The sequence below is a fragment of the Dasypus novemcinctus genome, chromosome 6 (assembly GCF_030445035.2).
Source record: "Dasypus novemcinctus isolate mDasNov1 chromosome 6, mDasNov1.1.hap2, whole genome shotgun sequence".
NCBI lineage: Eukaryota > Metazoa > Chordata > Mammalia > Cingulata > Dasypodidae > Dasypus > Dasypus novemcinctus.
The window spans coordinates 42,276,769-42,302,950 of NC_080678.1; the positions used below are offsets into that span (position 1 = coordinate 42,276,769).

General features: G+C 39.9%; 1 protein-coding gene and 1 pseudogene across 5 annotated transcripts in view; one reads left to right on the plus strand and one right to left on the minus strand.

Annotated features, from left to right (window-relative positions):
- The window catches only part of ARHGAP19 (Rho GTPase activating protein 19), a 105,858-nt gene extending 80,485 nt beyond the window's left edge, over positions 1-25,373 (plus strand). For all 5 annotated transcript variants that reach the window (XM_058298661.2, XM_071215740.1, XM_071215739.1 and 2 more), the window contains 5 exons: positions 3,741-3,932; positions 10,221-10,319; positions 16,778-16,888; positions 17,456-17,534; positions 21,367-25,373. In XM_058298661.2, coding sequence (XP_058154644.1) covers positions 3,741-3,932; positions 10,221-10,319; positions 16,778-16,888; positions 17,456-17,534; positions 21,367-21,377 — 492 coding nt within the window. In that variant the 3' untranslated portion in view covers positions 21,378-25,373. The remainder of the gene's footprint in view (positions 1-3,740; positions 3,933-10,220; positions 10,320-16,777; positions 16,889-17,455; positions 17,535-21,366) is intronic.
- Positions 11,162-12,777, minus strand: LOC139439155 (zinc finger protein 485 pseudogene; annotated as a pseudogene).
- Positions 25,374-26,182: the final 809 nt, after the last annotated feature.

The window sequence follows — 26,182 nt, forward strand, 5'->3', positions numbered from 1 at the left end:
AAGTATGACCAGTAATGTTCAGTAAACATTTGGTGTGACCAGGAAACAGTATTTGATCTCCACTAGTTTTACTGGGGTATGATTTTTTCTAGAGAGCGGTTGTTTTTGTTCCTCTACCACTGCTGTGCAGTTTCACGTCACTTTGTCTTGTGTGGGAAAGAGCACCAGCCAAGAACCAGTACACTTGGGTTCCAGGGTGGGTCTGCCACATGAGGCTCTAGATGACTTCAAACGTATTGATTAAATTCAATTTTTTTTTTCTATCAGATGTGATCGATCATAATTCCCTTTTGCATAATATGATAACAATAAGAATTAGAGGATATTAAAGGATTTTTAAAAATGATTCTCTCTCTCTCTCCCTCCCTCTCCCCCCTTCCCCAGCCACCCTGTTGTCTGCTCTCTGTGTCCATTTGCTCTGTGTTCTTCTGTGTCTGCTTGCATTCTTGTCAGTGGCACCAGGAATCGGTGTCTCTTTTTGTTACTTCATCTTGCTGCATCAGCTTTCTGTGTGTGCGTTGCCCAAGCTGTACTTTTTTTCGCACGGGGCGGCTCTCCTTGAGGGGTGCACTCCTTGCATGTGGGGCTCCCTTATGGGGGGGACACCCCACGTGGCATGGCACTCCTTGCGTGCATCAGCATTGCATGTGGGCCAGCTCACCACATGGGTAAGGAGGCCCTGGGTTTGAACCCTGGATCTCCCGTATGGTAGGTGGACACTGTATCAGTTGAGCCAAATTTGCTTCCTTTAAAGTATGTTTTGAAAACTGAACTCTTATATAAGTATAACCTTTGGTGGCAATATTATGAACAAATTTAGGGTTCTCTGGGCAGGTCATGGGACTAGGGCAATTAATATATAACCTATAATTATAATTTCCTCTTTTAAAAAATTTTTTAATGAAGGATATTTGTTTGGGGTAGGAACTTAGAGGTACCAGGTCATAAAGCATAAGTTACTTCCCTCACCAAAGTCTATTTTCACATGTTGGAGCAAGATGGCTGCTGACGTCTGCAAGGGTTCAGGCTTCCTCAGTTCCTCCCTTCCAGGGTCTTCCTTTTCTCTGGGTTCAGGATTCCTCTTTTCCCAGGGCTTGCTTCTTCCTGGGCTCAGGGTTCCTCTCTTCTTGGGGCCGCTTCTCTTTCCTCTGTGTGCTTACTCCTGGGGCTCCAGCTTAAGACTTAAGCATCAAACTCTAACATCAAAAACCCTCCAGCTAAATTTGCTATAAAAAACAAAAAAACCCAAAAGCCCTCAAACTCTTTTACCATGCCTTTTATCTGCAAGTCCCCACCCACCAAGATGTGGGTGTAGTATATAATATAATCTCATATGCCCAGAGGAAAAAACCAGTTTGCAAACATAATCCAATATTTCTTTATCAAACTGCTACACTCCACCCTCTGAATTCCAAAAAGACATTACAATATTTAAAAAAACCTTAAATCAGTTACAATGCAAGTACTAAATCATATTACAATCAATTTAAAGAAATATGGTTTATCCGGGGGCAAAGTCTTGTCTGCTCTGAACCTTAAGAAACAATACATCATGTGGACCATTGACCATGAGGTGCAGCGGTGCTCAGAGATACATTCACCAAATGCAATGAATGTCTCATGATGATGGAGGAGATTGTTGCTATGGGGGGAAGAGGGGGTGAGGGGGTGGGGGGTATATGGGGACCTCATATTTTTTGAATGTAGTATTAAAAAAATAAAGACAAAAAAAAAAAAAAAAGAAACAATACATCTACTTCCAGTACACAAATGGACAGACAAAGGATAAAAATTTTCATTTCAATAAGGAGAAACTGGGAGGGAAACATGAGTCACGGTTTCTGTATAGTTCATTAGATCTGCGGGGAATCCTCTGTTAGATTTCAAAGTCTGGGAGTCATTCTTAAGTAGACGGTTTCTTCTCCTTGGGGCCTTATGGGAATCCACCCTTTCCACATGCTTGCCCAATGGCCATTTTCTTGGTTCTACCCTCATCAGTCATCTGGGTGTTGACCAAGCTCCAGACCTCATCCTTAAAGAGTGTTGGGGTGACTGCCACACCTTACCCAATCATTGGGTTAGGTCTTAACCCCCCTAGTACAGTGACGTGAAGACAACATTCCCCCTAACCTTTGGCAGACAGGCTCAACCCTCTCAGAGCAATGAGATGACCACCTGGCTTTCTCTAACCTTTGGCTTACAGGCTCAACCCTCTCAGAGCAATGGGTTGACCACCTGGCCTTCACTAATCCATGGGGGACAGGTCCATCCCTCTCAGACCTATGGGGTTCTGACCTTAACCACCCTATTCCTTGAGGAATGTGCTCCACCCTCTCTGTACCCTGGGGTAGCAAAAACTTTCCCCAAACTTCAGGTGAGAACATCTACCCTCTTCAACTGCTGGGACAAACTTGCCCTCTCTGTACACATGGGTGAGGTTCCTCTCTTGGCCCAAGGTGATGTCTTAATTCTAGATCTCACCTTCCATGGTTTCCCTCTAAAAGCTGTTTCTCCTTCAATCTCTACTTTCCCTGCTCCTTTAGTCCAAGCTAACAGTGGTTTTGTTCATACAGTTCTCTCAAAAACCTTGTTGGTTTAGCATGCAAGAAGCAGGGGTCCAAGCCAGCAGACAGTAAGACTTTCCACAAGTCTTTCTGAGATAACTGTATCTTCAATCCTGATTTACAAGTTCCAAGTTTAGTTAAGTCCTCTAATGGGGCACTTTCATCTGGAAGCTTGATTTCCAGAGAAGTGGAATTTCCAGAATTAGTTTCTGTTTTCTTTGTGCCTGACAGTTCAGTCCTCAGTATATCTCTCTCTTCTAGTGTTTTGCTATAAGCTATAAGCTTATAGCAAAGCCTCATTCTCTGGGTTTACTTTGGAAATTTCTTCATCTAAATGCCCAGGCTTGCCAGTTTCAAATTCTGCCTTCCATAAAATACCAGGAGTTTATCTTGCTAAGTTCTCTGCACCTTTAAAACATGGATTGCCTCTCTTCCAGTTTCTAATAATAGTTTCATCATTTCCTTCTAAGGCATCATAAAAAGTCTCTTTAGAATCCATATTGCTATCAACAGTCTCTTCAAAGCACTGTGGGTCTTTTCTTCCAAGCATCTCATAATTCCTCTAAGAAATACCCTTTACACCTTTCCAGCATTTTGGTAATTACAAAAACACCCACTCCTTGGTACCAAATTTTGTATTAGCCAAAGGGGTGCTGATACAAAATACCAGAAATTGGTTGGTTTTTATAAAGGGTATTTATTTGGGGTAGGAGCTTACAGATACCAGGCCATAAAGTATAAGTTACTTCTCTCACCAAAGTCTATTTTCATGTGTTGGAGCAAGATGGCTGCCGACATCTGTGAGGGTTCAGGCTTCCTGGGTTCCTCCCTTCCACGGTCTTGCTTCTTGCTGGGTTCATGCTTCCTCTCTTTTCAGGGCTTACTTCTTCTTTGGCTTAGGGTTCCTTTCTTCCTGGGGCTTGCTTCTCTTTTCTCTGTGTGCTTACTTCCTGGGGCTCCAGCTTAAGGCTTCAGCATCAAACTCCAACATCCAAAACCCTCTATAATTTCCTTTTTATCTGATAATAGTATTAAGATTATTATTGTTCCTGGATATAGGAATATATCATGTTCTCTCCTACCTCCCCTCTTTTATTTTTCCTCCAGGCTTTTGTGAGAACCTCAAAACAGAGCTGACAGGTGTATTAATTCATTTTTCTTTTAAATTTTCTCTAGGATGACCTTGATCTTATAGCTTCATGTCATGCTAAGTCCTTCCAGTTGGCAAAGTCTCAGAAACGGAATCGAATAGATTCCTGCTCTCATCAGGAGGAAACCCAGCAGCATACAGAAGAGGCACTGAAAGAGCTGTTTCAACATGTTCACAATATGCCAGAGTCAGCAAAGAAGAAGCACCTTATTCGACAGGTGCCTGAAGGCGGGGAAATAGTGACAGGGCTTTAGGAATGTGATCATGGTTGTAGAATCACTGGGGACTATTGTTAAGAATCACATTTTATTTTGGCTTTCATTGATCCAAACTTTGGCTCAGTCAAAAAAACAAGCTTGTCTTTGGACCTTCAATGGTGATCTCTATACTAGAACCACCTCACTAGAAAAAGGAGAGGAGCATCTTGGATTTGTAGAGTTAAACAGGAGGATTCAAAGAAAAAAAAATTTTTTTTTGAGGTACTAGGGATTTATTCTCTGAGATGACTGTTTTTTGAGTTTGTACTCAGCTGGTAACATGACAGTTTTCTTGAATGTCAGCCCTCCCATCAAGAAAGTCTGTCCAAGGCAAAGGCAAAGTGCAATATCCTTCCTATCTTTTCTGGGCCTGTGTCTTGTCCTGGGCTTGAACTTGCCAATGGGTTAGGAGTACCCCTGTTTACAGGAGTTTTGTTGTTTCCTGTATTTCCTAGGAGACAAACTTTACCCCTCTCCCAGGTGTTCCATTGCTATACTTACAAAGCAGGTAAGTTTTTGCCTCAGGCTGTCCACCTCAACCATTTCTTACACTGCTAGTCTTGTCTAAAGCTGCTCTTGCCTGGAGGATAAGTTCTGAGTGGCAGATGGAAGGAGGCACACCAGATATGAGTTTCCTAAGGCTGTATTTCCCAGCTGGAACAAGACCAGGGACCCACAAAGGGAGCACTGGCTGTCTCCAGACTGCTCTTGAGGGAGTCTGAGGGAGGGGCCAGGAAGGGTGCCAGGAGCTTCTTCCATGGCTCTCCAAAGCCTGTTTAGCAAATGCAGCCCTTCTACTGTCTTCTGTAGCTCTGAAGAAGAATACCATCTTTAAGTCTCCTCTGCTGCCTTTGTTTTGGGTGTGTTGGAACAATAGTTGACCTCAGAGTCGGGCCCCCAGTGATCCGAGGTTGCTAATTAAAAGCTGTGATCAGCAATTGACCATGCCCCCCTTGGATCTTGGAGAATTGTTTTTTTTTTTAATTTTATTGTTTTAATTAAAAAATTTTAAAAAAATTTGTTTCTCTCCCCTTTCCCCCGCCCCCCTGCCCCAGTTACCTGATCTCTGTGTCCATTTTGCTTCGTGTTCTTCTTTGTCCACTACTGTTGTTGTCAGCAGCATGGGAATCTGTGTTTCTTTTTGCTGCGTCGGCTCTCCATGTGTGCGGCGCCATTCTTGGTCAGGCTGAACTTTCTTTCGCACTGGGCAGCTCTCCTTATGGGGCGCACTCCTTGCGGGTGGGGCTCCCTATGCGGGGTCACCCCTGCATGGCATGGCACTCCCTGCGCGCATCAGCACTGAGCGTGGGCCAGCTCCACACGGGTCAAGGAGGCCCGGGGTTGAACCGCGGACCTCCCATGTGGTAGACAGACGCCCTAACCACTGGTCCAAGTCCCCTTCCTGAGAATTGGTTTTTATGTCCCTTTCTGGCACCAGCAAGCTGTGCCATGGGCCAGACCCCACTGTGTCCTGCTGTGAGGGTGGATGCCAGTACTGCGCGTGTAGAGAGAGCAGGTTATATAATTTTTCAATTTTTTCCTCCCAGTCTTCCCTTCTTCTGGACTCTGGAGTTTCAGAGTAATCGATTCAGATATTTCCTGCCTGTTTAATAGTTGTTCTGGTAGAGGGATTCATTCTTGTAGCTTCCTGCTCTGCCATCTCACAATCCTCCCAACATTTGCCATTTTGAGTATTGCCTGAATAAATCCGAATGACCTGGTTATTTATTTCTCAGGAAATTAATTTTGTCTCAGTCCCTCTTGAATTTTAGCTGAACAGGCAGTCAGCCTCTTGATTTCTTATTCAACTCTTACCTCTTTGGGGGAAGAATCTGTGTTTTAGTCCCAAACATAGGACCAAGTATAAACAAGTACTCAGAAAATGTTGAACTGAAAATTGTTGAACTTAACAATTGACAAGAAAAGTACTTTAGGAGGGGTTTTCTGTCACTCTCTTTGAAGTGACTTTGAGATCTAGCAAATTGTGCCGTGATTAGAATTTTACAGGGTGTTGCTGGATTGTTGCAGATTCAAAGCAGTCTAATGATTTAATTCTTTGAGAGAAACTAAGACAGCGATTTCCATGTAAGGCAGGTTTAATGTCTTCTCTCAGCAAGAACATTGAGGGTTAGAAATAATACAAAGGAAAAAGAAACCTCATTTTAGAAAAATAGGAAGTTGTAAAGAAAGATTAAGAAGAAAGAAAATTGCTTATCTCATTAATGTTTACATTTTGGATATTTCTTTTATTCTTTTGTTATGGATATATTTTTATGTAGTTCTGATTATTACCTCTGCTTTTTTTCTCTAAACATTACAGAATAAGCATTTTCTTATGCATGTTTGCAAATGCCTTGCATATATTTGAGTACTGCCATATCTTTTTGAAGAAACTATTATTTTACTATTTCTTAACTTTCCCCCCATGATTATAAAAGTAATATGTGATCACTATAGAAACATTGAAAACTACAGAGTGGTATAAAGAAGAAAGTAAAAAGTCACCTATAATCATTCAGAGATAATAACCAATCATATTTTTTTTTTTTTTTTTTAAAGATTTATTTATTTATTTAATTCCCCCCCCCCTCCCCTGGTTGTCTGTTCTTGGTGTCTATTTGCTGCGTCTTGTTTCTTTGTCGCTTCTGTTGTCGTCAGCGGCACAGGAAGTGTGGGCGGCGCCATTCCTGGGCAGGCTGCTCTTTCTTTTCGCGCTGGGCGGCTTTCCTCACGGGCGCACTCCTTGCGCGTGGGGCTCCCCCACGCGGGGGACACCCTTGCGTGGCACGGCACTCCTTGCACGCATCAGCACTGCGCATGGCCAGCTCCACACGGGTCAAGGAGGCCCGGGGTTTGAACCGTGGACCTCCCATATGGTAGACGGACGCCCTAACCACTGGGCCAAAGTCCGTTTCCCCCAATCATATTTTGGAGCATTTCCTTCTACTGTTTTTTCTATGAGTATATCACATTTTTTTTCTTTTACTCAATTGAAATATTAGATATTCAGTTTTGTATCCCACCATTTTCATTTTGTATTATACCACAAACATTTTTTTCTGTCATTAAAAGGCTACAAAACATTCTTTAATGGTCATATATTATTCCATCCCATACAAACTAATTTATGTACAATTTTTGGACATATTGGGCAATTAGGTTGTTTCTTAGTTTACACATTTTTGTTTATAAGTATTTTCCTTACAAATTATTTCCTATAAGTGGCATGAGCACAAGGTGGATATGACTACTATCTCTTTTAATACTTATATTTGTCATGAACCCCTCTCTCTTTAAAAAAAATTTATTAAAAAAATTATAACAGTTGTAGGTTACAGAAAAATCATGCAGAAAGTACAGAGTTCTCATAGTCATCTCTGCCCCATCACAGTTTTCCTTACTATTAACATTTTGCATTAGTGTGGTACCTTTGTTCCAATTGATGAAAAAATATTATTATAATTCTATTACTAACTTCCATCCATAGTTTATATTAGGGTTCACTCTTTGTGATATATATCCTTTTTTTTTTTGAGGAATTGGGGCTGGGGATTGAACCCAGGACCTTGTGTGTGGGAAGCCAGCACTCAACCACTAAGCCAAATCCACTCCCACATCATTGCTTCTTTGTTCTCTGTATTTGCTGTAAACTGGTAATTAGATCTAATTGTAGCATCTCAATCTGATTCCAATTTCATTTCTCTTTTGGTAAGGATACTACATAGATGGCATGTACTTTAAAAAAAAATTATTTATTTCTCCCCCACCCTCGTTGTTCGCACTTGCTGTCTGCTCTCTGTGTCCATTTGTTGTGTGCTTGTCATCTTTTTAGGAGGCACAAAGAACCAAACTGGGGGGAAGTGGATGTGACTCAAGTGATTGGGCTTCCACCTCCCATACGGGAGGACCCAGTTTTGCTCCCTGGGGCCTCCTGGTAAAAAAAACCAAAAACATGCCCACTCGGTGACCTGAGTGCCCACGCAAGTGCCCATGGGGTGAGCCAGTGCCCGCGTGACAAGCCACTGCCCATGCAAGTGAGTAACACAGCAAGAAGATAATGCAACAAAAGAGAGATAAAAAGGAGGGTCAAGGCGAGGCACAACAGAAACTAGGAACTGAGGTGGTGCAAATGACAGGAACCTCTTTCCACATCAGAGGTCCCCAGGATCGAATCCCTGTGAATCCTAGAGGAGAAAAACTAGAAGACAAAAAGAGAAAGAGATACAGAAGATCACACAGCGAATGGGCACAGAGAGCCAAAAACAGCAGGGTAGGGGGGAAGGGGTGAGTAGAGGGGGAAAAAAAAGAACCAAACCTGGGATCTCCCATGTGAAAGGGAGGCACCCATTGGCTTGAACCACCTCTGCTTCCTGCTTGTTGTGTCTCTCATTGTGTTTCCTCATTTTGTCTCTTCATTGCATCATCTTGTTGTGTCATCTTGTTGCATCCGTTCTACCATGCCAGTCTGTTGTTTCTGCTTACTGTCTTACTTTTCTTCTTTAGGGGGCACTGGGATCCGAACTCAGGCCCTCCCATGTGGTAGGCAGGTGCCCAACTGCTTTAGCCACATCTGCTTCCCCAGTGTGTACTTCCCTGCCCTCCTCCCACCCTGCTGTTTTTGCTGTCTGTGTCCATTTGCTATGTGATCTTCTGAGTCTGTTTCTTTTTTTTTTTTTTTAAAGATTTATTTAATTCCACCCCCCACCCCAGTTGTCTGTTCTCTGTGTCTATTTGCTGCGTCTTGTTTCTTTGTCCGCTTCTGTTGTCGTCAGCGGCACCGGAAGTATGGGCGGTGCCATTCCTGGGCAGGCTGCACTTTTCTTTCGCGCTGGGTGGCTCCCGGTACGGGGCTCACTCCTCGCGCGTGGGGCTCCCCTACACGGAGGACACCCTTGCGTGGCAGGGCACTCCTTGCGCGCATCAGCACTGCGCATGGGCCAGCTCCACATGGGTCAAGGAGGCCCGGGGTTTGAACCGCGGACCTCCCATGTGGTAGACAGACCAAGTCCATTTCCCTGAGTCTGTTTCTTTTTGTCTTTTCTTCTAGGCTTCACCGGGATGCGATCCTGGGGAACTCTGATGTGGAGAGAGGTTCCCTGTTAGCTTGCACCACCTCAGTTCCTGGTTTCTGTTGTGCCTCACCTTGACTCTCTCCTTTGTCTCTCTTTTTGTTGGGTCATCATCTTGCTGCATTGCTTGCTGTGCAGGCCTGGCTCACTGCATGGACCTGGCTTGCCTGTACCAGGAGGCCCTGGGGGTTGAGCCTGGGTCCTCCCATATGGTAGATGGAAGCCCAGTTGCTTGAGCCACATCTGCTTGCCCCTTTAGTGTGTACTTTTTAATTGGCATTTTAAAAAATGCTCTGGATAGATACTGCTAAATAGTTTTACAGAAAGTTTTACCAATTAATGCCCTCACCAGTTGGATACAAGAGGACCCATCTTATTGCATCTTTGTCAACACTATTAGGAATGCTTTGCTTTAACTTGTTCTATATGTTCTGCAGGATACTTATTAGCTAAGCAGTTTAGAGGTGATTAAATTTTCTGTCTCCTGAGAAAATTAACTTTGAGAACCTCAGGCTACCTGTATATAAAAAGGATCATTTCTTTAACCTCTAAAACTGAACCTGTTCTGATAAAAATTTGCAGGATTACAATTCAGAAATTTAAAAAGTATAGTTAGGTGAAAAGAAGAATTATATATTATATGTATTTTGTATACATAAATATATTTAAAATGTGGAGATGTACGTCATCAAAGCTTTGAATGAGACTATACAACACCTTGGGTCTTCTCTTTTTCTACCTTTGATACTTTCAGACAGAGAGCTATTGTTAGAATCGACAAGTCTGCATTCTATTGTGTTCTGTTGTATTTCCTCTGAGTCTAATGCTCAGAGATAATTATGATAGATATCCATTTAAAGAGCTTTAATAACTATTATTCTGTATGAAACTTATGTTAAGGACTACCTTAGGTTGTGCTAGTGATTCTTTTATGGCCAAGATTTTTATGTAAAAACTCGTGATAAGCAGTTGGAGATCTTGGGCAAATTACATAAATTTTGACTTTTTGGAGCATCGTTTCTGCCTTTGTGATTTGCTTGCAGGCCTTCTAATTCATATATGTACACAGTCACTTATTCCTGGAGTTTTTTGGGTATTTACACTTAGCTTTTGGTTGTCATAGAATGTAATCTCTTGCTTAAGAGGATATTAATAAAATATTCTCTATGTTTTCTTTTAGTTTAATAAGCAATCTGTGACCCAAACACCAGGGCGAGAACCTTCTATTCCCCGGATACAGAAGAGGGCCCGCTCACGTTCCTTCAGTGGGCTTATTAAGGTAGGTCCACTGTGCTGTTGAATTAGCATTGATTATAGGAAATTTAACAGTCTGGGTTTTCTTAGGTGTGAACAGTTTTCTTCTATTCCTTGGTCTGCTATAAAGGGTTTATTTGTAAGGGGCTAGGAATAGAATTTGGGAAAGTTTTTGTTTTTTAAAGCATTTTTCTGTGTTTTAGATCAGAGAAGGGGCTCTCATTAGAGAAGTGAGGAGTAAAAGGAATAAGGGTATTTTCTTCTCACCTGGGACTGAGGACGGAATCCTCATTGAGTAATGTAAAAAGTTTCTTTTTCTTCCTGACTTGTTTTGTCTTACACACTTCACTGTGCAGTTTGCTCAATTTATGGAGAAGTAAGGAATTTAAGAGATTGGCTTAGAAAATTGTTAGAAAAATAGATTTTCTAATAAGCTAGTGAATTTTAGATATCTCAAAAAAATTTTTTTTACTGTTTAAGTTTAACCTTTATTTTTCCAGATCTTTTTTGATGCATTACATAAATAGATATACATACATAAAAATAGCATCATTTAAAAATATGAACAAATGAGACGATGATATATAAGATTTTCTGCAACTTGCTTTTTTTAACTTAACAAGATATCATGGAGATCTTTCTATGATCCTATATGGAGTTCTACTTCATTCTTTTCAATTGTTACATAGCAACTATTTCCATATTGATAGATGTTTAGGTTCTTCCCATATATTAGTACAATGAACAGCCTCACAAATAAGAAGCTCTAAGGATAGAGGTATACAGAATATTTTTGTTAAATGAATCATTTTTAAAAAATGTTTCTTTAATAATCAGGAATAAATTACTTTTGAATGATATACCATATTAACTACATTTGATGGGTTTGTCTTTCTTATGAATTTTCTTATGCTGTTTAAAGGCTGAACATTAGTAAAAAGCCTTCCCATGTTCATTACATTCATAAGGTTTTTCTCCAGAATGAATTCTCCTATGTCCAGTAAGGATTGCGCTTGTTGTGCTTTCCCACAGTCATTACACTGATAAGGTCTACTTCCACAGTGAGTTTTTTAATGTACAACAAAGGATGAGTTATACCTAAAAGACTTTCCATACTTTTTACAGTGGTAGGGTTTCTCTCTTGTATGAACTCTTTGACGAAAAATGAATGTTGAGCTCTTCCTGAAGGCTTTTCCACATTCAGTCCTCCAATATGGTTTCTTTCCAGTATGGCTTTTCTGATGTTCCAACACAGTTGAGGTATTCCTGACAGCTTTCCCACATTCATTACATTTAAAGGGCTTCTCTCCACTATGTATTCTCTCACGAGTAGTAAGGGCTCCATTATGAGCAAAGGCTTTCCCACAGTCATTGCATTTGTAGGGTTTCTGACCAGTATGAATTCTCTGATGACTTAAAATGATTGTGTTCTTTCTGAAAGTTTTTCCACAATTGTTGCATTTATGGGGTTTCTCTGAAGAATGAATTCTCTGATAATTAATGAATAGTGAATGCCTCTTAAGGAATTTCCTACATTCAATACATCTGTAATACTGTTTGCCTATATCAATTTTTTGATGATTTAAAGGGGATGAACTGCTCATAAAGGTTATCCTACTTTCTTTACATTTATTGGGCTTCTGACTAGTATGATTTCTCTGATCATTAATAAAGGAGGAATTATATTTGAAGACTTTCTCACAGTCCTCACATTTATAGTGCTTCTTATCTCACATTTATAGTGCTTCTTATCTGTGGAGCTTCTTTTTCAGTCCTGGTCTCTTTCCATCATGACACTTTTTGGTGGTTCTTTCAGAACAGATGGATTCAGAAGTATTTTGCTTTAGGGATGACGTTGTTTCAAACCAGTTCTCTTGGACTGCACAGATACCAGATGGAACTTCTTGCACCTCCATCCAGGACTCTACCCCTTGTTTCAACTGGGAGATTATTTGGGTTTGGAAGAGAGAAGCCCCGTAGATACCAGGAGCCCATAGTTCTCCAGCATCATATCCATGTACAGGGCCCTCTGAGTTGTGTCCAGGTATCTCCACTCAATCTGTGTATAGTCCACCCCCATATCCCCAAACATCAGCAATCCTTGGGTCTGGGTTCTTGGTAGTGTTGGGGAGATCTGTCTCCTGAACTGTTCTCCCAGGGCAGAGAATCCTTTGAGAGCCAATCTTCACTTACATTGATAGAAAATTTCCTCAATGACTCAATCCCTAGGTCTCAGCACAAGCCTTTGAGCTTTCTATTATGTGCCAGGCTAGGGGAAGACATTAGCTCTGGGTGCTCAAAGCTGCCTCAGAGTTTTATAAGCTTTTTTTTTTAATATAAAATTTTTTATTGTCTTTTTTTTGGTAAGCTTAATATTTTAATCAATTATTGTATTATGTTTCCTTGTAGCAAATCATTAAAACAATTATTGCTTTACAAAATACAAAGAAATACAAAATATATTTCTGTGTGCTTGCCGCCATCACTCTGTCTGCAGATGCTGTTTATGACTTTTTATGGACGAGCTGAACTTGTAGTTAAGGAATATTGACAGTAGGTGGCAATGTTTACCTTGGTTACAGGGTTCAAATTTCTAGGCATAAACTCAGACAAGGTTCTGGTTAACTTGGACAGAGGTTAGCATGAGTCCATGTTCTCTTTTCATTTTTAAAATTGTTTTAACTTTATTAAAATATAAAAATCCAGCAACATTAAGGAGCCCCTTGTTTAAAATTTCAATTTTTGCCCTAAGACATAAATACCTTATTTATTTTCTTTATGCTGTAGCTGTTAGCAGTTACAACTTCATCTAACCCTAATTTTGGTCCTAGTTTTAATTTATAGAGGTTTAGAATTCACTCTCAATCGTAATCTGCTGGGGCCAATAGCCTTTGGGACGTTAGGCTTGCTTGACATCAAAATTTCTTTTGCTAGAACCCTAGAAGTATACTCACTTGCTTAGATGTGACTAGTAAAATGAGCATCCTTGGTTTACCCTCTTTGTTCTTTCTTAATTGGAAAAGTCTGTCATTTCCTCTGACTTTCCTGTTATAGAGATGATAGAAGAAAAGTTATAGTCAGTAACTTCTAATAAATTCAATTAAGTAAATGTTGCTTTACCTGAAGTTAGGTGGTGTAGTTTTCTGTTCTTAGTGAGATCTTCTCAGGTAGTTAGCTCTAGCTATATTTCCAATAGCAGCTGCCCACTTCTTTACTAAGAGAGAATTTAGAACTTTAGAATTTATAAAAGAGTGTAATTCTACCAGGATAAAACATTTTAGAACAATAATATTAAACACAGATGTTAGCAAATTTTATTAAACAGAGGGTTAAAGTGTTTTCATTATAAATTAAGAGATTTTTGAACTGATAATAGATGTAGATTTTTGCTCAGTAACTCTGGAATGGAGTGATAAATTGCCTTTTCAGAAGTTAAGTAGATGATTTATGAGCAGTCCTTGGCATCCCCAATTCAGCTTCCTCTAAGGTGATATTTGACTTTTGAAAGGAGAGTGGCTCTGGTCTTATTTTACCAATACTTCTGTGCTGTAACTTTGATTTCTCTCCTTCTTTGATCTTTTTTTTGGCTAGGTTTTTTTCCTCCAGAATTTCTCTTATGTAAATAATTTGTTACTTGTAATATTCTGAATATGGTCGCTGATATTTATATTGTAGATTTTTTAAAATATACTTTTTTGTTTTTTAAAAGAAACTTAGATTACATAGATGTTACACAAAAAATATAGGGGATTCCCATATTCCCTGCTCCCTAGTCCTCCCATGTTTTTCCATATCTTTTTTTTTTGTAAAGATTTATTAATTTTTTAATTTATTTCTCTCCCCTTCCCTCCCAGTTGTCTGCTCTCTGTGTCCATTCGCTGTGTGTTCTTCTGTGACCGCTTCTATCCTTATCAGCGGCACCAGGAATCTGTGTTTCTTTTTGTTGTGTCATCTTGTTGTGTCAGCTCTCCGTGTGTGCCGCGCCATTCTTGGGCAGGCTGCACTTTCTTTCATGTTGGGCGGCTCTCCTTATGGGGCGCCCTCCTTGCGCGTGGGGCTCCCTGACGTGGGGGACACCCCTGCGTGACAGGGCACTCCTTGCGTGCATCAGCACTGCACATGGGCCAGCTCCACACGGGTCAAGGAAGCCCAGGGTTTGAACCGCAGACCTCCCATGTGGTAGGCGGATGCCCTAACCACTGGGCCAAGTCCGCTTCCCTGTTTTTCCATATCAACAACATCCTTCATTGGTATGGTACAGTTGCCACAATTGATGAACAGCCTCTTGGAGGATTGCCACTAAGTGATAATTATAGTTTACATTGTAGTTTACACTTTCTCCTGCACATTTTTGTGACTTATTAACAAGATATACAATGGCCTGTATCTGTCATTGCAATGTCATTCAAGATAATTGCAAGATAATTCCCAAATCCCGAAAATGCCTCCCATTACCCCTGTTTTTCCCTCTCCATCCCCTCCACCTCCAATGGCCACTGCCTCCACATCTATGTTAAAAATTCTTCCATTGCTAGGGCACAACAAGTCTACAGTAGAACAACTGTAAGTCTACTCTAGTCCAATGTTCATTCCCCAATCCTCAGGATTCTGTGATGGTGATGCCCACTCCATGTCTAATTGAGAGGGGACTTAGGTCCCATGGGGCAGATGGATGGAACTTTCTTGCTTGCAGTTGCAGACTCTCTTTGCCTTGAGATGGTTGTTGTCAGTCTCAGTCATCATCTCCTTGTTAGTTGTCCTGGGTGAATCCAATGAACTGGAGAGTGGGTGTTGCAAGTCTATTGAGATTGTAGACTTTAATATTCTAGGTTTTTTTTTTTTGGTTGTTGTTGTTATTGTTGTTTTTTGAGATATCGGGGGCAGGGATTGAACCCAGGACCTTGTATGTGGGAAGCCGGTGCTCAACCACTGATCCACATCAGCTTCCCTGAGTTGGTTTTTTCATTTGCTTTTTGCTTGTTGTTTGGTTTTGTTTTTTTTCAGGATGCACTGGGAACTGAACCTGGGACCTCCTATGTGGGAGGCAGGTGAACAACCTCTTGAACCACATCTGTTCCCAATGTTCTAGTTTTGATATGTTCTTTTTTTTGAATTCAGACTTATTCTCTAAGGGGAATAAAGGGAGTATTTCTCCAAAGATGGTAGAATTGTCACTGTCAGCCATTACAGTAAGTTATAGTAGCTCCTAACTGTTCAGATATGTAAGACTCTTCATCTTGGTCTGAATGTCAGTAATGGTCATATGACCCTCTTAGGAAGACCTGCTGTATTCTCTTATGGCTATATTAGGACCTCTTATGGAACTTGAAATTTTCTAGTTTTGGATGAGAATGTGACAGGGAAGCAGAATCTTAAAGTGGACTCTGCCTATGTATCTCCTGGTGGGGAGGGGAAGAAGGGAATCTTTTTTTTTTTTTTAGTATTTATTTTATTTATTTATCTCCCCTCCCTCCCTGGCTGTCTGTTCTCTATGTCCATTCGATGTGTGTTCTTCTGTGTCCGCATGCATTATCTGGCAGCACTGGGAAGCTGTGTTTCTTTTTTGTTGAGTCATCTTGCTGCATCAGCTCTCTGTGTGTTTGCACTACTCCTGCGTGGGCTGTGCTTTTTTTCGTGCTAGGTGGCTCTCCTTATGGGGTGCACTCCTTGTGCATGGGGCACCCCTTTGCGGGGGCGCCCCTGTGTGGCACAACACTCCTTGCGTGTGCCAGCACTGCGTGTGGGCCAGCTTATCACACAGGTCAGGAGGCCCTGGGAATCGAACCATGGACCCTCCATATGGTAGGTGGATAGTCTATCATTTGAGCCACGTTCGCTTGCTGAGGATCTTTTTTTATTAGGAGGTACTGGGTATTGAACCTTGTACATGTAAAGCAGGCCCTCAATCACTGAGCTTTACCTGCTCCACAACTCCCCCCCGCCGCTTTTTTTTACAAACTTTAGTTTTAAAGAAGTTTTACATTACAGAAAAGTTACATTGAAAAAATATAGGGGATTCCAGTATGCCCAACCCCCTGCCCCTCTCACATTTTCACCTATTAAAAACATCTTGCATTAGTGTGGTACATTTGGGAATATTTTTAATAGCTGTCAGAGGCATCGCATCTTTGGGGGAAAAAATGACACTGGTAAATAACTGGCATTTCTTTTATGGTCTCAGAGGTACACTGTAACTAGCCTTTATTAGTATAAATAAACCATAAAGTTATTTCTACTATTTCATTCCTTTTAAATGCAGAGGAAAAGAGAGCTAAAGAAAAGCAATAATTTCAGTATTTTTTTGGTAACATACTTTGGCTTCCCTTGTATGAGATGGCCTGGGAGGATTTATACAAAATTTATCAGAAAGCTGAACTTTTTTTTTTTTTTAATGTAAGGAAACTACAGTTTTGAAGTATAATATAACTATAATATAGATATAGTGGATGTTTATAAGTCAAATATTTTCTCTTCCTAAACCAGCGGAAGGTCCTGGGGAATCAGATGATGTCAGAAAAGAAAAACAAGTACTCTACTCCGGAATCTATGGCTCTTGGTGAATTGAATAGAGCCAGCAAAGAAAATATGAACTTAGTAAGATATTGTTCTTTGGACTTCCTATCTATATGTGTATATTTGTAGAAAGGTAAAGAATTAGTATACTGTCATCTGTGTTACTGTATTTATTTAGGCCATTCAACTGTGCCTTTTCTCAATTAATTCTTTCCTTTGTGTTGGTTCCTTTACTTCTGTGGGTTTTCACAGACTCATTGATTCATTCAACAAATACATCTTCAGTTCAAGGATGATGTAACCAGTCATAAACCCAGATGACAAATATAGTAAAATAGCCCATAAACAAACTGTTAGGGGGAGCAATTAATTTTAACTGGGAGACTCCAGAAGGAAGGTAACATTTGAGCCAGGCATACTCAGCACTATATGACCTGTCCTTCAAGGTACATTATGATTAATGATTAATAAATTAATAGAAATTATTAATGGCAAATACTAATGATAAAGTTAAGATTATAAATACATCAGTTTTGGTAAAACTCTTCATATTGAATTTGTACAAGGAAATAATTCTTCTGATAGTAAAGTCTGTTTGTAGGAATGACATTAGAATATTTAAACCAATATAAAATTTTCTTGTTATAGTTATTTTCTGACTCTCCAACTGTCAAGATGACACCAACAAGATTGAAATGGTCTGAGGGAAAGAAAGAGGGGAAAAAAGGTACTAATTCTACTTATTTTCTGTATTTACTCTGAATATAGTTCATTTCTGCATCCAGGCAGTCAGTGGCATTTTTGGAATTCCCATTGTAGCATACTTATAGTAATAAGCTATGTCAAGTTTACAAAGCTTGTTCCTTGGCCTTGAATTCACTCAGCAGATGGGTAATGAGCATCTGCTCATGCTGCCCTAGGAGCTGAGGTTAGGACTGGGAACACAGACCTGCATGGTCTCTGCGCTCTTGGACAGACAGGATGCTCATGTGAAAATATCTTAAGAATGCTTCTTAAACAAATTTTTTAAAAAGTGTAAAATTATTTGTGTCAATCAAGTACAGAAGAGCTGAGAGTATGGAATGTTTTATGTTCCTTACCTTTGTAGACCTTAGCCTTGTTTGGTCAACCTGTGTTCAGCGAAGCTTTCCAGATAAACTACCCAAGCTGAAGGACACCAGAAATTGTATTATACATGTTTTTGAGGCTGTATAGGACAAAAAGGATTATTTAATGCTGGGACTGCTGGTTGTCCCAGGCTCTTCTGATAAAAAGCAGTGGTTGCTTTCTTCTGAATAAGTTGTGTGGTCACTGGAAAGACCTGAGATTCATAGTTAGACCTGTTTGAGTCATCATTTCTTTCACCTGAAAAAGCTGCCCAAGCCCTCTGAGCCCAAGTTTCATGTTCTGAAAATGAGGATAATAGTTATATCCACTTCACGGATTTTCTTGTGAGACTGAATCAAAATAATGTTTTTGAAACACATTGTAATTGTTAAAGCATTAACAAGTGGTAAATAGTTGTTACCAATGAAAATTGGGTGAAACTTGTTATATAAGGTTTGTGTGTCAGATGAAGGAATCTCTGGTTTGACGTGCTTATTCACCACTAAGACATGAGCATAATTACTATTTGAGACAGCAGAAAAAGAAAGAGAACAAAAGCCCAATCCTCATGGATAAATGTTTATTCTTTTCTAAAAATTAGATTTCAATATAGTCTCACTTTTCCTTGGATAAATGATCTGACCTGTGTTTTTTCCACCTTGCTTCTGACTTCTAAGCTGGGCTGTCTGACTGAGTTATATGTCTAAATATTCTTACCTATATGTCTATAAGTCAAAATGAAGCATACATTATTTTTGAAGGCTTCATTGTTTTGTATCAGTGAAACATTTTGTCACTTTCATTTTTCAAGATAATGAAGAAACAATAAGTCTTTCTATATCGACACCTCTAATTTGGGAAGAAAAAATGAATTAAAACAATAAGTCTGCTTAATATTTCACAAAAGTTTTAGAGCAGGGATTCTTGACTTTGTTATCTATGGACCTCTTAAGGGGTCTATAAAATTCCTAATATGTTGGTAAAATTTTATATGAAGTTACATATATGCAATTTTTCTGGGAGAGAGAATACATAGTTTTCATTAGATTGTCAAAAATGTCAAAGATTCAGAAAAGTAGAGGCCCACAGATGATGAGTGACCTTCATTGGATCAGTGGAATTTTTATTTACCACTCTTACCTGGTTTCTTACAGTATCTTGAAACACCTTCCTTGGCTGACATGATACTACACTCTTCTTTTTTTAGATTTATTTATTTATTATTTATTTCTCTCCCCTCCCCCCAAGTTGTCTGCCCACTTTGTCCATTTGCTGTGTGTTCTACTGTGACCACTTCTATTCTTATCAGCGGCACTGGGAATCTGTGTTTCTTTTTGTTGTGTCAGCTCTCCGTGTGTGTGGCGCCATTCTCGGGCAGGCTGCACTTTCTTTTGTGCTGGGCGCCTCTCCTTACAGGGCGCACTCCTTGTGCATGGGGCTCTCCTAAGTGGGGGACACCCCTGCATGGCAGGGCACGCCTTGTGCCCCATCAGCACTGTGCATGGGCCAGTCAAGGAGGCCCGGGGTTTGAACCATGGACCTCCCATGTGGTAGGTGGACGATCTATCCATTGGGTCAAGTCTGCTTCCACTACACTCTTCTTGTTCTCCTCCTTTCCCTTTAATTCTTTTCCATCTTTGCCTACCTTTCTACCTCTTCATGTTTTCCAATGCCCTATATTAAGTTCTCTGCTCTTGACTTTTTTTTCCTTCTTCTTCTTAGCAGTTTGGTATACTTCTGTAGCTAAGTTTTGCTCTCTGTGTGATGACTAGATGACTAGTCCCAAGCCTGTGTCTTTAGATCTCAATGCTCTTCCAGTCTTCAAGCCCATAGATCCAATTGCCTGTCATGCATTTCTTTTACACAACAATGAACACAATCCTGTATTTTTTTGGTGGTGATGGTGAAGTTTAGAAAAAGAATAAATATTCTTTGAAGAAGAAGATGATGCAGCCTTACTATTATCATCAATAGTATAATCTAAAAGAAGATTTAATTTAGCATAGCATTTCTCAATCTCAATACTATTGACATTTTGGGTCAGATAATTCTTTTTTACGGGGAGCTTCTCTGTACATTGTACAATGTTTAGCAGCATTCCTGGCCTCTGCTCTCTAGTTGGAAGTAGCACTCCTACCCCAGTTGTGATAGCCAAAATGATTCCAGATACTGCTAAATGTCCCGGGTGGGAGGGGAGGGCAAAATCACCCCCAATTGAGAACCACTGATTTAGTACCTGCTTATTAACTGGGCATTATTTCCTGGAGCCAAAATCTTACCCTTCTTTCAAAGCCTAGCCTAAATGCCACATCCTCTTTAAAACCTTTTCTGGCTAAGGTAGGCAGATATAATTACTTTTTTCTTTGAACTCTTACCAACTCTTTTAAAATGTTGATTATGATTTATTTAGTTGTTTACTTCAAATGTATTGTTATATCTCTGTAGCTAGTTTCTCTTTTGGAAGACAAGGACCAGATTTAAGATATTTGTGGCCTCCTGTTTCCTGCTATTTTCTTTTCTTTTTTTTTTTTTAAAGATTTATTTATTTATTTCTCTCCCCTTCCCACCCACCCCGGTTGTCTGTTCTCTGTGTCTCTTTGCTGCATCTTCTTTGTCCGCTTCTGTTGTTGTGAGTGGCACGGGAATCTGTGATTCTTTTCGTTGCATCATTTTTTTGTGTCAGCTCTCCGTGTGTGCGGTGCCATTCCTGGGCAGGCTGCACTTTCTTTCGCGCTGGGTGGCTCTCCTTACGGGGCACACACCTTGCATGTGGGGCTCCCCCATACGGGGACACCCCTGCATGGCAGGGCACTCCTTGCGCACATCAGCACTGCGCATGGGCCAGCTGCACATGGGTCAGGGAGGCCCGGGGTTTGAACCTCAGACCTCCCATGTGGTAGATGGACGCCCTAACCACTGGGCCAAGTCTGCCGCCTCCTGCTATTTTCTTTCTCCTGAAAATGACAATGCTTTGCACCTAGCAGGCATTTTCTAAACATTAACTGGCAAAAGGGATAGCAGTGGAAGAACATGAGCTCTACATTCAGTCAGGCTTGGGTTCAAATCCAAGCTTCACTGCTTAGTAACTGTATATCTTGGGGCTAAATAACTTGCTGATTCTAATTCTTCATCTGAAAAATGGTAAGAGTGTTATGATGACACATAAGATAATGTATATAAAGAACTTAGAGCAGTGCCTGGCATAAACTATGCACTTCGTAAGTGATAGGTGGTAGCTGTTGTTACAATTCAGATGGTTTAATGACCTTAGATTAGAGCAAGTGGACAAGGTGATATTTACTTGGTAGAGAGTTATAAATTATCAGTAATAGCTCTTTAACACTCACAATTTGGAGAAAATATTAGATATAGATTCTCTAGCTTTCAGGTGGTATTTGCAAAAGTAAATTATTATAAATATGCTTAATGCTCTTATTTTTCCTTCAACCTAGGATTCCTGTGAAGGATCCAGAGTTCTTCTGTCGTCCACCTAGGAATTTTCTCTTTAGTGGACCAGGTGTTACTACTCACGGCAAAGCCTGGACTTGCAGCTTGCTTGCTGAATTTTGCCTTGTGAAAGCCAACTAATACCATGACCTGACTGATACCTCTAATCCTACTTACTGGATGATGTTTGCAAACTGTGCCTTCTGAGCGAGTGCTATTTGAACTCTTTTTATTTTTTATTTAATATTTCCCCAGTGTTATGGAGAAACCACTAACTAGCCATCCAGCTTACAAAGCACAGTAAATAGGCAGAACCAGGTACTCTTGTGTTCATTCAAAGTATTGATTTAGGCAGATAATATTTTTTAAAATATGAAATTTATACTCAACTGCCAGTAATTTTTTTTTTAAAGTACTGTCAGTCCTGGTGGATTGATATTATTTTTAACTGATATTTTTGCCTTTTCTCTGTTTTTTGACAATGTTGGGGTAGGGGGGGTTGTTGTTTTGTTTGTTTGTTGTTTATTTCTTTGTTTTAAAAGCCATTTTGAAAATAGGTAATCTAAAGGTCTAAAAGAGCTCTAAGCCAGATTTTTTTCCCCCTTTTAACCTTTTTCCACCTTAAGCTTTGGGAAAGCTGTTTATCTCATGAGGCTGAATTCCTTAAAGCATTGTACCCAAAGAATTTATAGCTTTCCAGGAAATTTTTGATTATTTCTTGGATATGAGATTGAAGGGTATTTCACTTATAATTTGAAAGAGGATACTTTGGAATGATACAATATTTTAGCAAGTTTTAATTATTTAATTATTCCTCCCTTCCTCCCTCTTTCCTTTTTCCATCTCTCCCTCTTTTCTTCTTTCCTCAGTGGTGCCAAAGTAATTGTGCGGTTGTTGAGCTTGTTTCCTTCTTAAGCTTCCTCTTACTTGAAACATCTCTCATGCCAGTGTAATACTTCTGCCCTTTATTCATTCTGTGCCAAATCACTGTGACTCAAGAAAAGTCACTGACAGCTTAATAGACATTTGCTGAAATATTTGTATGTAGTGGAAGCTCGAGAGTATGACTTGGATGGGGCTGGCTGGCTCTATGTCACAGAATAACTCTTAAAAGGGTAGAATTATATTACATCCTTCCAAGGGTGCGTGCTAGACTGTCTCTTGAGAGTAAGTTGGAGCCAGAGGAAAGGAAGCAAGCATCAGTCTCTGCAGGGCTGATAGGATTTAAAGAAGAGAATGTTCTTATTTGGAAGCAGTTTATCACCAGTGTTGAAGGAGTGGTTGCTGCCCTGTCTCTCTTCTTGTCAGAATGGACACAGATAGTAATTGGGAGATGGTACTGTAGTTTTGACTGGGTTGGGGACAGTCACATATGTTTCAGGTGAGCAGTGGCATCCCTTTGAGCTAGTATAGAATATTCACTGCCCAAAGAACAGCATGTGGCAGGTGAGAATGTTCAGGTTTGTGCCTGGCTCAGTTAAGCTGTATAACTGTTCTCATCCTGTATGTTGAATCTGAGTCAGGCCTCTGCAGTCAGTTGTCAGCAAAGTATGGTTTGCTGACCTATTTTAAAGTATTGAAAATGCTGTGTTATTGCTGAAACAAAAGATGCCTGTGGAGGATCAGAGTTCGACTTTGTGTCTGGGTGCCAGCCTCTCTTTCACACTTTGTTTCTTTTGCTGGTTACTGCAGTAGTAAAGAAAAAAGTAAAATTTAGCCTTCCAGCTTGATAGATTGTGAACAATTAGGAATATAAAATTGCTTAGAAGCCCCTCTCTAAAGCAGTTTTGTGTCATTCTTAAAATTATTATTACCAAATTCATTTGTGTAGGTTTCTGTTTGCCTTTTTTCTTAAGGAAAATAAAATTTCTTGCACCAGGTATCAGTAAATTCAAACAGAAACCCCTTTTGGTATCATCAGACAAAAGTAGTGTTCTCTCTTAACTTGGTACATCCTTTCCTTACTGTTTTAAGTGTTGTTTCATCCTGGAGTGGTGTGATGGTCTGTTAAACATGGTCTGGCATCAGGTAGAGAGAGCAGAGATGGCCTTTTGCACTGATACCGCCTCGTCATTGAGTTAGTGTTATGTGTCTTCTTGAGGGAGGTAGCTGAAGGTTACTGTAATCAATCAAGGAGGGTAGTGTTCTTGGGGCAAGGCTGGTGAGAGAGCTGTTTATCACATGCATATGCTTTTATATAGCTGGTCCCCTGGGGCAGTTTATGTGTGTATTTGGGTAAGTGTGTTTTGTTTAAGTTATTTATTGAATATTCTGTCCCTTCCTTTAAGGGCATTATAGGTCATTTTCCTTATAGAAGCTGTGATCCAGTTGGAATCCAAATTTAAGGAGCAAGCAGTAAAACCTGCCTTGTGTTCTGAAACTGTTCTAATCCTGTGGAATCTTACGGAGAACTCAAAGACAAAAACCTTTTATAATTTGCCATAGAAGGGTACTGCCTTCCTTCAGACCTGGTGGGCAGGTCTTATTTTTGAGCCAGTATTTAACACATTTTAAAAATCTATGTTGTTTAATCTGATCTATTTTTGTTATGTTTATTTTTCATGTTGGAACAGTCTCTTTGAAAATGCTTCTTCTTGTGTGTTTTTTTTTTTTAAACTATTTTTCTTTCTGGGGCCATATGTGATGGTTTTTAATATGGTATCAGTATGATGCAACACAAAGACACAGGCATAAAAGTACATTTCCTTGATTTATCTCTGTGTTAGGTGAACTATACTGGTTGAATCAGTAAAAGCCATAGTAGGCACTGGAGTTTTAACCTTTTACAACGATGGACTTTTGCACTGGACCAATAAATCTGGTTTGAAAAACCCTGCTGCAGTAGTGGAAGAGGTTTAGGAAATAGTGATTATACCTGAGTGCTCTAAATTTAAATTTAAGGAGCAGGTACTCAATGAATCATAGCTGAAATCACCCTTAGTTGATTTCCACAATGGGAAGGAAAGCTCTTTATCCTGAATGTTCCTCTAGAGTCAGTCAGGTATGTCAAGGGAACAGCTTTGGGAAAATGGGTCAGTGCAGGGCTATTGACCATGGTGAACACTGGTTATTACAGAGGTGGCTGTTCCGTTGGCCTGCAAGGAAGCTAGTTGATCACTGAATGTCAGAGCAGAACAATTCCTTCTTCTTGAATGGGAATGTTTCCATTAAGCTTCCCTCACGGGAGCCTATATTAGGATACGGTTTAAAATAGTGCCTTATAAGAGAACATGTGATGACTGGGACCGTGCCCCACAGTCTATAACTGGGGAGGTCATCATTGGCAACAGACTTCTGTAGACTCTTTCTGCTTACTTTGTATTGGGCCTTACACAGACGCTTGAAACTTGTGGCTCCCATTCTGAGATCTTTTCTAAGTAGAACTCCTTTACCGAGGAGACAGCCATATCCTGCTTTCCTCCACTCTGAAGCCTTCATACTGAAGGTAGGACCTAGATCCAAACCAGGATACCAACATTGGCAAGACTGCCCTGGAATTTGGGGAATATTTGGGTTCCTAAGATTCGTAAGCTTTTTAAACCAGTGATAACAAATCCAATCTAAAACTTGCTATAGTAAGCTCGCTTTCCTAGACACTTTATGCTGAGCTCTTTCTAACAGTGTAGAGTTGATGGAGGGGCTAGTTAGGAGGTATAGTACATAATAGCCTGAGTGCTTGGGTTACCATGGAAACTAGAGCATGTGAGGCCACAACCAGTGCTAAAGAGCCATTGAGCACCCCTCCACATGTCAGAGACCAGCAGAACCTGTTGGAGAAAAACAATCCTTCATTCCAGGGTCCTTTCTTGATAGCACGGGCTGCTTTGCACTCTCTCTGAGCTCAGTCAACAAGACAAAAGAGGTTTCTTAACTAGTTCACCATTTTTTATTTTTCATTCTTATTTGACTATCATATAAATATGTATATGTAACAGTAAAGAAGCAGTCATATGTATTGTCTTTCTTTTATACTTGTGTAATTAAATTAAATTTCTTCTGTTTCATACCTAAAGACTTTGGTCTTATAGCTCCACATTTTGAGGGGGAGAATTGCCTCTTGTTCTGAAGGAATGTAAGGCCTCTAAGAAAGGTTCATCTTTGACTTATTTGCCTGCTGGGTCGAGGTGTTCAGGTGCAGTAGGGATTTTGGCTGATAAGAAGTGGGATAGGCATTTTAGAGAATTCTGAGTTTCCTGATTTCCTGTGGCTGAGTCTAGAATGTTTTGCACAGATTCCAGTTTCTTACATAATCTTTATTTCTCATTTTAAAATGAGTGATAGTTACAGTAACAATAAAAACCAGCAAGGTTTAGTGCTTAAGCAACTGGTTAAAATGTTTTTGCCACTTATTATGTATGTGACCTTGGATATATTCCTGAACTTCTCTGTTTACTTATCTGTAAGGTAGAAAAATGGTATCTCAACAGTGCTATACTCTCAGTGGATTAACAGATAAGGTCCTAGTGCAGAGACTTTTTTTTTTCATTTTAAAAACAATTTATTGATCTATATCATTCATACATGAACGTACATAACATTAAGTGTATATTAAAGTTGTGAACTTATAAAACAAACATGTATAACATCATACAGGCCTCCCCATACATCACCCCACCACAAATACCTTGCATTGTTGTGAAACATTTGTAATTATGAAAAAGCATTGTCAAGGTATTACTGCTAACTCTAGTCCATATCTCACATTTGGTGCATTTCCCTCCCAATATACCCTATTTTTTTTTTGTTCATAAACCATATAATTTATCTAAGGTGTAAAATCAGTGGCATTTGGTATAATCACTGGGTTGTGCATTCATCACT